Source organism: Alosa pseudoharengus, unplaced genomic scaffold (assembly GCF_046254945.1).
Source record: "Alosa pseudoharengus isolate Yale_2024_CS ecotype anadromous, Long Island Sound unplaced genomic scaffold, YU_APseudo_1.1 YU_APseudo_1.1_scf_10, whole genome shotgun sequence".
NCBI lineage: Eukaryota > Metazoa > Chordata > Actinopteri > Clupeiformes > Clupeidae > Alosa > Alosa pseudoharengus.
Genome location: NW_027468565.1, coordinates 12,919,996 through 12,934,441, shown reverse-complemented (window position 1 = coordinate 12,934,441; position 14,446 = coordinate 12,919,996). Strand labels below are relative to the sequence as shown.

At 46.7% G+C, this 14,446-nt stretch overlaps 1 protein-coding gene across 5 annotated transcripts in view; it reads left to right on the top strand.

Moving 5' to 3' along the window:
* Positions 1-14,446, top strand: part of LOC143100719 (transmembrane and coiled-coil domain protein 3-like) — a 25,121-nt gene extending 10,675 nt beyond the window's left edge. For all 5 annotated transcript variants that reach the window (XM_076264168.1, XM_076264136.1, XM_076264145.1 and 2 more), the window contains 3 exons: positions 9,337-10,361; positions 10,531-10,666; positions 13,047-14,446. In XM_076264168.1, coding sequence (XP_076120283.1) covers positions 9,337-10,361; positions 10,531-10,666; positions 13,047-13,352 — 1,467 coding nt within the window. In that variant the 3' untranslated portion in view covers positions 13,353-14,446. The remainder of the gene's footprint in view (positions 1-9,336; positions 10,362-10,530; positions 10,667-13,046) is intronic.

The window sequence follows — 14,446 nt, the reverse complement described above, 5'->3', positions numbered from 1 at the left end:
GCTACAGCTGCGTAAGAGAGTCGTGCCATAAGGACCCATCCAGTGGTGCCTCTGGCAGATAAATGAGAAACACAGTCCTATTTGTTTCTGTCCTTGGTGGTGTGAAGCCATGCTGGCGTGTGTGTGTGTGTGTGTGTGTGTGTGTGTGTGTGTGTGTGTGTGTGTGTGTGTGTGTGTGTGTGTGTGTGTGTGTGTGTGTGTGTGTGTGTGTGTGTGTGTGTGTGTGTGTGTGTGTGTGTGTGTGTGTGTGTGTGTGTGTGTGTGTGTGTGTGTGTGTGTGTGTGTGTGTGTGTGTATGCGTGTCTGTGCGTGTGTGTCTGTGTGTGTGTGTGTGTGTGTGTGTGTGTTGGAGGGTGGGGTGGTCTTGTTCAGTCTGTTGTAAACAGCTCCCTTAATCAGCGTCCTGTGGAGAGACAGAAAGAGAGAAGGAAGGAGTCAGGAAAATCAAAGGGGAAGGAAAGGAAAAAAGGGAGCAGAGGACCTGGTGAGGGAAGAAAAGAGAGGAAGGCCCTGTTGGGAAAGGTCACTTTGAGGTTTTACAGGCTGTGTGCCGGCAGGTCGGCTAATAGCTGTTCCCCTCACCTGCCTCCCTAAAGCTGCATGTTCAGATCAGCTTTATGGGGCAGTCATTCAAACACAAATGCAAATCCAAAGCAGCGCGAGCCATGTGTGTGTTTGTCTGTGTGTATTGTGTGTGTGTGTGTGTGTATGTGTGTGTGTATTGTTTGTTTGTGGGTGTTTGTGGGTGTGATGTTTGACTTAGCTTGTTGGGTTTAGGTGCTGAGTGGAGATTTGGGTTAGTCACCGCGTTGGTTCTTTAGGCACGTTCATTTGTGGCTTCCCTTCTATTAGGCTGTGTTTTCTGTTTTATTCTCTTTCGGGTGTCGATTTGTGTGTATGTGTGTGTGTGTGTGTGTGTGTGTGTGTGTGTGTGTGTGTAACCGTGTGTGTACATGTGTGGGTTTGCACTGCTCTCTGCAGAGCTCAGTCGGTCGAAGCTGTGTCTCTCCTCGGGCGACCTTTGAGGACATTGGCAGTTGGACTTCACGCTGTGTTAGTCTCAAGACATCAGTGCACATCCACGGCTCTCAGGGGAGAGAATCACCCGAACAGGCCTCAACGCAGCAAACAGAGACACTACAGCCACCAGCGCACCACCAGCCTTTCACTGAGAAGAGGACACTTTTCCCAATCTGCAAACTGTCTAGTATTCTGCATCCCAGATTTGGGTGTCTTTTTCATTTAATTCTCACCGCTCTCCCTTCCTCTCTTGCTAACGCCATACGTCCACTGGTCAAGTGCACTGAAGTGAGCGACAGAAATAGATCTCTGAGGGTCACCCAGAATATAGATGTCGGTTAGACCGATAAAGCATCATCACGGTCACTGTGGTACCAGGTTATGGTTTAGATAAAGCATCATCACAGTCACTGTGGTACCAGGTTATGGTTTAGAAAAGGTCCTACAGCATGTCCCACCGAGTCGACTGTCTCAGCTAGTTAGAATAGCCTCATGCATTTCAAAAACAAATTAGCATCATTTTCAGTTTCATTTAGTTTTTCACCTCCATTACCGCCACAATAACTGAATTGCTTTGTGCATCAGCACGGTGCATAAAATAGCATTTTAATGGCCATTACGATTAAGAGGGAGGGCTCTGCTGCAGCTGCACCATGAAGTGCCATCTCAGTTCCGTTTTTTGTGTAATTGTAGCAGTAGCTGAGGTTGTGTGTGTGTGTGTGATATAAAGTAAGAGTATTTCAGTTAGTTTTGGTGTTGGTTTGAAGGGGTGTGTTAGTTTTGGTGTGTGTGTGTGTCTGTCTGGCTTCACTGGAATTCTTGCACAGTGAAATCAACCACAAAACCAACCCATTCCATCTAAGGCAGGCATTTAAATGGATGTGTACTTGCTTTGTGTGTTTGTGTGTGTGCATGCGTGCGTGTGTGCGCGCATGTGTGCTTGCCTGTGTTTTTGGCACAGAGGTTCCAGTGCAAGGCCTTCTGAAGATCATCTGAGAGAACCTACAGGCCGGCAGAGGATTGATGTTCTTAAACTTATCTGTGTTTCCTCAAAGTCTCTTCTCAAGCCAGTCTGTATATCACATTCCATGAGGAGAGGCTTACCCAGAGCCTTTCAGCTGCATGGATGCTGATAGCTGTGTTTAAAGCCATTTTGACCCTGACTGGTGTAGAGAATGACAGTGGAAGACTGCATTCTTTTCCTCTTGGTGGCTAGTCTCCTTGTGTCCACAGAAGGTATAATGCTAAAAATACACCTGCACCCTTTACCATGGCTGTTTTTGGTTGGATTTAGCACTACTATATTGGATTAGAAGAGAATTCGAAGCACCATAAACACATCCATTACTTCCAACCATATCCAGGAACACATCCATTACTTCCAACCATATCCAGGCCATATTCCATCATGACAGGCCGTTGACTAACGTGCATGTGTTTGTAATGTAATATACTGGACTGTCGTCTCTCTACAATAGATGTCTGGCTCCACAGAATTAAAGATGTAAATTGAAGAGGTATTTTTGGTTAGTTAAATTATGACACAGAAATTGTACATTAATGACCATCAATTTTATCAATTTGAGCCATTTAATACATGTACAGTAATCACTGTCATGATGAAATGTTCTCTTGAGATTGCTGCACCAGAGCGAGTGCCTGGGAGGTCGAGGCTGGCAGTGCCTTTCACTTCCCAGGGGAGAATGCATCCATTAAGTTGGTTTGGTGACATTGCGAAAATGAAAATCCCAAATGAGGGCTTGGTGGCAGTGAAATGGGTTTCCTGACACAGCTGACACACTATCAGATGTGCGCTTTTATTGGACAAGTCATTTGAATGCAGGCAGGCTTCAGCAATATCATCAACAGGGAATGGTTGGCTTTTGCTACTGCTTCTATAAACCTCTTAGAAATGTTATTATCTTGCATTGTTTGGTTTTGTATTTGAATAGCGAATATCATTGACATCTATCCTGAGGTATTGAAGCGCGAACAATGACTGTCATCTGACTTCACTATGTGCCCAAGTTGATGTCTTCAGTGATAGCTTCATTTGCATTCTTTGAAAGGTGATGAATGAAACCTCATCCATCTTAGTACCATCAAATCCCCCTGAATAAATTTGAAAAAGATTCGTGGGAGGCTCGGAGCGCCTCGATGCCTCTTTGGCAACAGCACCCATCTCACCTCTTTAGTTTGCGGCGGAAAAGCCCCGTGCCGTCAGCCAGTCATTATGTAAACTCTCACTGTCAACCCTAACCCTCCTCCTCCCCTCCTGCTGTTGGGGTGGCCTGATTCAGTCAGTATAGGATGGAGGGGTAGTCATGTGCCATGTTTGTTCAGCCTTCTTCTACGTGTTGTAGCCCCCAGTCTGTCCTGTCTGCTCAGGTTATTTGAGGACACACACACACACACACACACACACACACACACACACACACACACACACACACACACACACACACACACACACACACACACACACACACACACACACACACACACACACACACACACACACACACACACACACACACACACACACACTCACTCGACATCACTCCTGTCCTCCCCTTTTGAACTTCATTAATGCCTCAACTCTAGAAGAAAAGGCTGATTTAGCCCTATGTCTGAACATGGGGGTAACGCTGTGTGTGTGTCTGTGTGTGTGTCTGGGGGGTGGGTGTGCTTTTTTTTGTGTGTCTGTTTTTTCCCTTTGGCTCCCCCCCCCCCCCCCCCCCCAATACAGCAGTGGCAGGCATTCCCTCGGGCTGGTGTGTCTTTTCCCTCCCAGGGCCGTGCGAGCCATGCCAAGCGTAACGGTCAGGTTGGTCCGGCTGTGGAGCCCACCTAAAATGACACAGATGTCGGGGATGCTTTGCCCTTCCCCCTCAGCCTTAATTGGGCAATGATCCGGGCGCTAACTAGATGATTTCATGCTTTCGTGAATCAATTATAACTTATCACGCAAATGACCGCGTCGGACTCCTCGGCCTAATCTTGAATGAAGACCGGCTTCTGTGGGCTGTGTGCTGTAGGAGTCTGAACGCTTGCGAAAGAAGAATGTAGTTGGTGCTGCATAGTGCATACATCCCTAATAGACTGTTAGATCCACAGCATGTTCCTTCTGAGAATAAGGCTTGTATTTAAATTGAAAGATGGCTATATTGGGACCGGGACACGCAGACAGCCCAGCAGAGGCAAAGAAAAGAGAGAGAGACCAGTGAACGTCTTGGAGATGATCTCTTAATTTAATCTTCAGACCCTTATTTGGTATTGGTCTGTCACATGGTGAGGCATCTGTTATAATGCCTTAATGCAATGTCTTATCCATTGTCTGCTCTGGTAGGAGAGTATTGTCTCATATTGCAATTTCAGAGTTCAGTGTCGGTGGTCAGCATGTCTAATCTCCTTCTGATGTGCCACTTGGGTCAGCTGTTTCATTTCCTCATTCATCTGTTGTTTTAAGACCACTGTGCCGCGTTGACTCAGCAGAAAAAAAAAAGAGTTGGCTAAACTACCGTTGTCTTTGCCCATCGTCCTGCAGACGCAGCACTGGTGTGCTTTTGCGTTGGCTAAAGTTAGCCGGCAGATTCACTCACGTCTGAAGAGAGAGAGAGAGAGAGAGAGAGAGAGAGAGAGAGAGAGAGAGAGAGAGAGAGAGAGAGAGAGAGAGAGAGAGAGAGAGAGAGAGGAGAGAGAGAGAGAGAGAGAGAGAGAGAGAGAGAGGGCAAAAAAGGAGAGAGAGAAAGAAACAAAGTGTGCGGACATCAGCACATTTAGTCCTGCCTTCATTTCTCTGTTCCATGTGTGACTCATGTGACCCCGTCATGGGGGGTCAATATGAGAAGACATAGCTGCAGTGCTAATGGCTTCGTCTTAGACCAGTTGGATATATCAGCTCAGCTCCAGACCTGCAGCTGGTGATGTGATGTTGAACTCCCATATTGAAGTACTTTCCTCATATCTCTCTCTCTGTCTCTCTCTCTCTCCATCTCTCTCTTTTGCCTCTCACTCTCTTTGCTCTGGGCTTCTTTCCAGATCAGCCGTATTGCATTAATCAACCAAGGAGTGTCTCATGAAGTCACATCCTGTGTGTGTGTGTGTGTCTGTGTGTGTGTGTGTGTGTGTGTGTGTGTGTGTGTGTGTGTGTGTGTGTGTGTGTGTGTGTGTGGTTTTGGCCCCCTTCTTCGCCATCTAGCCCCAGAGGAACAAGCGTTATAGGCTTTGGCATTCCTGCCTCGTCCGCAACTTTTTAATTTCTCTTCCTTCGGTGGCTTCCCGCTCACAGACCTGAGAGGGCTGCAACCTTTGCCAAGGACAGAAATAACTTTTGGCCACTCTTGTCAGCAGGCAACTTTTCGAAAAGATTCGCCTGCCACCAAAGTGCAAGGCCCTCTCTTCCGTCTGTCAAAACATTAACCATGTTTATCCTTTTAACTATGGCCATAGCTCCAGCTGCCATAGGCAAAGGGCAAGCCTCACAACATGTAAGGCCTCTGCTTAATATCATGTGGTCTGTCCCCTACGCATTTTTGGGTGCAACACATGAATTCTTCATTGTAATGTTTTGTATACGTAAGCAAATGTTCTGTTTTTCATATCTGTTGACCCAGGGTTAGGCTTTTGTTACTCTGTGGACAACACGCTTGGCTTTGTGAATTCATTTGGCCCACGGAAGTTGAAAATGGATGTGTCTGCACATGATGCTCCAAATATTGGTAACATGGTGATTCATGATGGATATCCTGCCATGGCTTGTGATCTGATCTTCACAGCTGACAGGCCCAAGAAGCAGATGTAGAGAAATATGCAAGTACGAACTAGAGGCCATTTATTTGCTCTCCAAAACAACCAGTGAATTCCATGATCGCTCCTAGCACATTTAGTTTCGGATTAGTAACTTGATTAGAAAATCTGATTATCATTCAATCTGGTCTGAAATCTCTCTCTGCAGCATGTCTTGATTTCAGCTGGGTTGTGTCCCATTGTTTCCTCTAGGATTTTTTTAAGCAGTGGGGGCAGGCCTGTCCGAACCTCCCCCCCCCCCCCCCACACCGTCCTACGGAACTGACAACTGACACTTCGCTGCAACACAAACAATTATATGTATTCACCTCTATTCACACACAATGAGGCATTATTTTCAGTTATTATACGGCTCTTCACAATGAGTAGAACGCTCCATTGACTTGAATGGGATTTCCCAACGTTCTACGGTAAAATAAGGAAACATATAATTACCGCTGTCAATGGCAACGGGTTTTGTGCTTCTGATACGTCTTTCATATCACTATGCAAGGACTGGAACTTCATTCCAACGTGAAAGCAGACGGTTGATCAGCTGTGTTCTAAAGAATGTTTGATTCAAGCAAAGAGTATAGAAGTAACTTCTATACTCTTTGATTCAAGTTAAGCAGCACGTGTTGCAAACTATTTGTTTTTCAGCAAATGCCACGATGAACGGTAACAAATAGGCTAGGTTATGTAGGCTAAAGTGATATCGTGGGGAGTTTATTATTTCGTTTTGGCAAGTAGCCGTATAATAAGCGGGATAATGTATAGAACGCCGGTCATTACTGTGAAAATGCAGTTTTCGCTGCGCGTCGGGGTCCGGTTCGCCCTGTCGGGACTTATTTTCCCAGTAATGACCGGCGTTCTATACATTATCCCTTGTGATTGAGCTGTATATTTGGAGAATCTACAGCAGGTCTGCACAATGAATTTTGAAAGGCAACTGCGACTATTGTACGTCTGCCCCATTTCTGATACCGTGGGGGAAGAAAATTAAACCGTGGGGGGCCGCCACTACCAAATCAACATAGAGGAAATCACTACTCTCCATCTAGCTTGTCACATTGCAGTGTACTATTATGCTATGACTCACCCAAATCACTCATAGAGTCCACAGCAGTCAATCAGATCCAACTGTTAAATCAAGTGTCAATCACTGCCCTTTTCCATAAGGACGTACCCCATCCTTAATTGACACCAAAATAGAGACGAGACTGCTACAAATACGGTTGACTGGACAAAGACTGTGTTGTTCAGGGTGTCCACTGTCTGTGTCTGGACGGAGGTGCAGGTAAATAAGAGGAACAAATAACATGGCGCCACACCCAGGTCTGCAACAATAACAAACACTGAGGGAACATGGCTTTGGGCTTACTGGGGAGGATTTCCAGCGTTGTTCTGAGGAGTTTGTAAAAGCTGACCTTTTTATTGGCCATGGACCTGTACTCCTCATACTCATTAACCAAGGCTGTGTGTTTTTTAGGTCAGTTATCTTCACTGTGCATGGTGAACACATGTGTTCTTAATCTCACATGGGCTTGATGTGCGCTGCTTGGCCTTGGTCTCTCTCTCTCTCTCTCTCTCTCTCTCTCTCCCTTTCTTTCGCTCGCTCTCTCTCTTTTCTCTCTCTCATGCACACACACAGGCACCTGCTCTCGAACACACTGACACTCATTACATGCACAATAGTGGCCTTTTTTCAGGCATTATCACTCAATTATGTTTGCCCTTTCCAACCCTCCAGATAGCTTATTCAGATTACTCTGTTTGCTGGGCACACAGAATTAATTTGTATTACTCACCGTACCCAATGCTGACATGAACTTTTAACGAGGCTCCCATCTGTGTTGATGGCTAACGCACCAGAGGCTCTGGAGAGCTATTAATGTGAGGGCCTCCCTCTAGAAGTCTCTGCTGGCTCTAAAAGGGATACACACTGTTTCAGTCCTACTAGTTTATCGCTGTAACATGATTTCAGAAGATCTAATGTGATAAGGGAGGTCACAGACATGTGCGAGCCCAAAACTGTTTCCTCAGAGAGCCTTCTTTGTGCTCTATGTGCCTACGCTCATGGTATGGCTGTGTGAGGCAAGCTCTCATATATAGGTGCCTTGTTTGTGTAAGAGGGTTCACTCCCAGTGCATGCGGACTGTGCTCGCAGATCATTTTGATGGGCCTGGAAGGGTTTTCACAGTCTTATGGATTGTGCACCCATCAGCAGTAAATTGCGAGCAGCTTGGAATGTTTGCTGATATAATATGACACAGAGCAATAACCTCAGGGAGACAGATAGGTAGACACGGAAGCCTCAACAATGTGCCCTTTTGAAGAAAAAAAACAGGTTTCGCAAAGCCTTGTTGCAGCATAGCGCAAAATCCTTGGTATTAGATAACAAATCTCATCAGGGGGAAATCAACTGTGACAATTAAGGCATCACAGAGAGAAAGAGAGACTAAGAACAGGAGACGGTGGTGGAAAGGGGGAAGGAGTGAAGGAGAGAGTGATGGATAGATAGAGAGAGAGGAGGAGGGATCTGAGTGGATTTCCTCCAGAATGCCATTATGTTTGGGGGCTCATTATCACGCCGTGCCTGTGGAATAGCTTAACCTGGTCGTGGACCGGGGCGTTCCGTGCCGTGAGCTGGATACATTGTGTTCTAATGGGAGACCCCAGCAGTGGCAATGGCTACGAAAACAGGATGTTTTTTTTTTTTCTCCTTTGACTGCTGTTTCCTTAAGACGGTTATAAAAGTGGAACTTGCCCGAGACGCGAGGTCTCTGATTGTGCTATATGCACGTCCCTGAAAAGGACGGGTGGTGGTGGAGGAGAGGAGAGGAGCGGAGCAGGGGGTGGGGTGGGGTGGGGGGAGGGGGGGGCTATGGGCTACAGGGTTGCTATTATGAAACGGTATGCTATGCTAAAACGCTCTGGCCTTTATGTAACACTTTTGAGTGCCGTAGTCCTTTGACACTGTGATCTGTTCCTTTTTCAGAACAAATCATCGGCACAATCATCTTGGCTCTCCGAGGCTTCCAGAGTACACTGAGTGGAAAAGTGTTGTTTTGTTTTGTTTCGATTTTTTGTCTCAAGGAAAAAGACTAGCTGTTGAGGTGATATTGTGTAACTCTGGCACTGAAAAGGCACTGAATTATGCAGCCTTATTCCAAAATGCCCATCCTGTGAGTTGAACACCATCAGAAAAGCCATCATCTTTCAACGAAGAGAATCTCAGACATTCAAATCTCCAATTGTAAATCCCCTGACCACAGACAATTGTTAAACAAAGATAAAGACTACCATGTACTGTATACTCTGTATCTGTTATGTAGTGTGACCTTGTGAATCAGAAACCATTAACCTGTGTGTGTGCGTGCGTGTGTGTGTGTGTGTGTGTGTGTGTGTGTGTGTGTGTGTGTGTGTGTGTGTGTGTGTGTGTGTGTGTGTGTGTGTGTGTGTGTGTGTGTGTGTGTGTGTGTGTGTGTGTGTGTGTGCGCGCGCGCGCTTGTGTCTGCTTCTCCTCAGATGGAGCAGGCCGACGGTGGCTACGTGCTGAGCATCCCCGTGCCGGCCATGCGCCGCGGCGGCTCCGACACGCACCTGGAGCTGGAGCGCAACACGTCGTCGGCCTCGTCGAGCTACGCCGAGCTCTTCCCGGACTTCCGGCGCAGCCGCGCCAGCCTGAGCGGCCTGCAGCAGAAGGCGCTGAAGGTGACGGAGCAGCTGAAGATCGAGCAGACGGCGCGCGACGCCAACGTGGCCGAGTACCTGAAGCTGGTCAACAGCGCGGACAAGCAGCAGGTGGCGCGCATCCGGCAGGTGTTCGAGAAGAAGCATCAGAAGTCCACGCAGACCATCGGCAACCTGCAGCGTAAGCTGGAGCAGTACCACCGCCGCATGAAGGACTGCGAGGGCAGTGGCCACAACACCTCCCACTCCTCTCCGTCCACCCTCCGGCACAACACGTCCAACGCCTCCAACGCGTCCAATGCGTCCAACAACGCCTCGCCGTCCTGTGCGGTCAAAGATGACTCCCCGAGCAGCAAGAGGGAGCAGCACCTGAGGGACATGACGTCGGGCAGCGGGCGCCACCCGACCCTGGACAAGATCAGGACCATCGGCCCCGGCGTGTCGCTCTCGCCACCTTTCTTTTTCAGCAAGCCGCGCGAGTTCGCCAACCTCATCCGCAACAAGTTCGGCAGCGCCGACAACATCGCCCACCTCAAGACCTCGCTGGACGTGCCCTCGGGCTTCCAGCAGGAGGGCGAGGCCAGCCGCGCGCTTAGCAGCAGCGCCAACATGGTGGACAAGCCCAAGTATCTCAGCGACGACGAGGAGTGCTCCACGGGCACTTCCGTGTCGGCCGACAGCAACGGGAATCCCCTCTCGGGGCCGTCCGAGGGCCAGGGTCGCATTGACCTCCTGCTGGAGGAGGTGCGGGAGATCCGTGAGTCGCAGTCCAGTCTTGTCGATGACATTGAGGCCCTGAAGGACCAATTCAAGACCGACTATGGCTTCCTCACACAGACGCTGCAGGAGGAGAGATACAGGTAGACAATGAGTACCTGTACCTAACAACCACTAACTGCCCTCATATATGGTATTCATTTATCAGGCAGCTGTGGAATGCATCCAACCATTGTTGATAAGTTGTAAAAAAAAAAATCTAAACTCATTGCGGCTCCATCTACATATTGATTGTTCTTTCTCTCTTGATAGATATGAGAGACTGGAGGATCAACTGAATGACCTTACGGAGCTCCACCAGCATGAGATGGCCAATCTGAAGCAGGTTCTGGCCAGCATAGAGGAGAAAGTGGCCTATCAGGCAAATGAGCGAGCCAGAGATCTCACGGTAACTTAACACTCACCTGTGTTCTAATCACCTCCCAAAGGAATGAATATTTAGGAATGGCAGAAAAGCGCCACCACTTTTTGTTTTATCAATTAATTTTCCCTTATCTCTTCTACTCGAGTGCTTATCAAGATGGGCAGTAATATAAGATTTAAAAGGTATGGGAGCTGCACCAAAAATAAAAAAACAGACAACATGCAGAGATTAGAGGCTAAAATGAGTCATGAAAAATAAGGGCACACTTTGTGATCATGACTGACAAACTAAGTTGAAAATATTTCAGAACATGTGACAAGATGGTAAAGATTCCAGATTGTTTGTCTCACAGTGAGGATGTCTTGCAGCTCATTCCAAGCTTGCAGTGCATGAAATGAAAAGGCAGAACTACTCTCTTAGCTCATTTCAGGTGGTGGGGACAATGACAGGACACCACTTGCTATAATTTACAATGATGTGTATGGGTGTTGGCACCACTGTCAAACTGCAAAGCAGCCTGATGGATCACATCTATCTTTTTTCAACTGCTAGAGATTCATAAAATGACATCATCACTATAGTCTGCCATGAGTAAAACTAAGTTTAAAGTAAACTTCTTTTCTAGCAGTAAAATAAACACTTTTAAACAAAATGAAAAGCCCAGGACGCAACATCAAAGAGTATACTCTATCAAGGTATTTTTAAGAGGCAACCCTTTTAGAGCTCCATCTAGTGTTAAGTATCTTACTGTCAGTAGGAGATGAACAGGAACAAACCAAAAATCATAAATTTGGTCTTTTGGAGTTTAACACTACCTTAATGGTGCACCTCTGCTTATCATAGTCCAAAGCCCAGCCCATGTTGGATAAGCAATTGTGATTGGCCCGAATGATTTTCATGTGAAAATCTGTTTCAATAGGAAAGTGTCCAGATGGGTCTGCCAGAGTAAATACAATAAGCTCTCAAATTCATCTGGTTTCCAGGCTAGAGGACAGCTTGAAAACTGTCTCAGACAGCTTGAAAACCAATTCATTACAGGCTCTCTAAAAGTTATTCTTTCTAGACTTTGCAGGAGACTACTACCCACTGAATCAAGTGCTTTGGATGGATCACTAATAAGAGCTGTGCATCATTTTTAGCATTCAGTGCAGTAATAATATAATTTGTCACTAAATGTGGTGATATTATACACCCTTCCTCCAGGTCCCCATTGTGCCCCACTTCTTTACTGATTTCTCATCAGGTCTGCCTCAATCTGCTCTATTTTTAACCTGTAAATTGAACACATTTGTCTTTAGAGGCAGAGAAACAAATTTACCTTCAGTACAACTGCATATTTCTAGTTGCCGCAGCAGAATTATGCTACTCAGACCCACTTTACAAGTAGACATATTATGTATACATTTATTTATAGGCAAAGTAGGATGTCAGTAGCAGTGATTTAGTTGCTAATGTGGCTTTGGTGTCATTCTGGCTTGTTGTCAAGCTAACCATTTGGGCTTGTTGTCAAGGTGACTATTGATTAGCTCTGTATTTTTAACTCTTTGTGGCTTTAAAGGTTGTATCAGCAATAGCAGGGATACGTCACTTCTGTTGATGTTCAAACAAAACAGTGAGCTAGCTCGCTACTCCCTCCCCCCTCCCTCCATTTTTTGACGGCCTGCTTATGGGGCAGGCAGCTAGCGGATCGTTAGATGAATGTGATCATTTATGTTTGGGCCTTTTTTGGGCCTGAAATCGCTGATACAACCTTTAAAGGTGCCATGTGTAAGAATGTAAAAATATATAAAAAAATGAGCTACATACATCAAAAGAATGAGAAGAAATAAGGGCGATGATGTCATTAAAAAAAATGACAAGGTATAGTGCTGCAGAGATATCAACCTGAATTAGCATGCTAAATTACTAGCCACAGCCCGACAGGTGTCATAATACCAGTTTCCGCCATGGGAGGCGGTATGCGGGCAACATAACCGCCAGCCAAACTGCAATACACGTGTCTCGGTTGTTACTCTAGGGTAGACCAACTCACTTTCTGGAGGTATACTGCTCCCATCTTTTATGGAATGTGGAGTATGTAACCGGAGGGTTGCCGGTTCGAGCCCCGACCAGTAGGAACGGCTGAAGTGCCCTTGAGCAAGGCACCTAACCCCTCACTGCTCCCCGAGCGCCGCCGTTGTAGCAGGCAGCTCACTGTGCCGGGATTAGTGTGTACTTCACCTCACTGTGTGTTCACTGTGTGCTGTTTGTGTTTCACTAATTCACCGATTGGGTTAAATGCAGAGACCAAATTTCCCTCACGGGATCAAAAAAGTATATATACTTATACTATACTTATACTGTATGAATTGATTTATTGGCGGACATTACACATGGCACCTTTAACCCTTTGTCGCCCGTGCAGGAGGCGCTGGAGTCGTGCCAGACGCGGGTGTTCAAGCTGGAGCTCCAGCAGCAGCAGCAGCAGAGTGTCCAGTGGGAGAGCGGCGGGGACGCGCGCGTGCTCCTGGGCCGCTGCATCAACATCCTGCTGGCGCTGGCCACCGTGGTGCTGGTGTGCGTCTCCACGGCGGCCAAGTTCACGGCGCCCATGCTGCGCAGCCGACTGCACGTGCTGGGCACCTCGCTGGGCCTGCTGCTGCTGGCCTTCTGCTGGAAGCACTGGGAGCAGCTGCAGTGCGCCGTGGAGCGCCTCCTGGTGCCCACCTGAGAGCACTGCGCTCTGGTGGGAAAAGATATGATTGCACTCTGGTGGTCAAGGATGGCAACATGATAAAGGCAGGCAACAGCAGTAGCAGTATCACCACCACTAAAGAAGAATGCCTCCAGTCCAGTCCAGAGTGCAGAAGGACATCTGACCAACGATTTGGACTGGACTGGGAGGAGGGTACACTTCAAGAACTGTCTTGTTTAAAGGGTTTTATGACACTGGCATGAATAATGTGATAGAGTTTCTCTATTTCTCTCTAACTCTCTTCTTTCCTTCTAACACTCACGGTTCTTATCCTCTAGCTCTTCGTCTATGTTCTCTCCTCTCTACTTTTGCCAGGAGTTGAGATGTGTTATTTTCTAGGGCAAGATTGGAAGTGTCAGTTTGCATCTGTGTTGACTGGACCAGTTGAGGAAAGTGCAATATCTATTACCTTTTTTTAGACTTCTTTTTTAACTAACATTATGATGGAATTGTATGCATGTCTTTTTTTAAACTATGTTTTAAAAATCAAAGTCATGGAACCACATGGCAAAGAGAGAGCCTGAAGGGTTTGGTGGATTTTCAGTCTGTTTGAATGTTACTTAACAAGGGGGCTATCATTAGCCTCAGGTTGTGCTGTGAAGCTCTCTTCTGTCCTTGACACCTACCTATATGGGCACCGACTAGTCTCAAACCTACATTGCACGCAATGGCGCATCGCAAGCTCATGCCACTAGAACAAAGAGTTCAAAAGTACACTTCAAAGCAAAGACAGTTTTAAATACACTTCAAAGAAGAAGACATTTTTATTTTATTTTTTTCTTTGTTTACTCTGCTCAACTCATTAGACAACCTCTACATTGTAGACCAGCAGAAGTGTTCAAGATTTCGGAGCACCGGCAAACTGACCTTACCCGCTGAAGCGGAGCTGTAACTTTTCACTACTGGTCAGGTGAATGGCCTGACGTCTGCGAGATGGAGAGCGGGGTTCCTGTGGAAACGTTTACTATTAAGACTGTGATACATTACCTCTGGACTGTTCAAGCCTGTGGAGTATTTTTATACATCTCTGTGGAAATTCAGAATTAAATATAAGCCTAATTTTTAAGCAA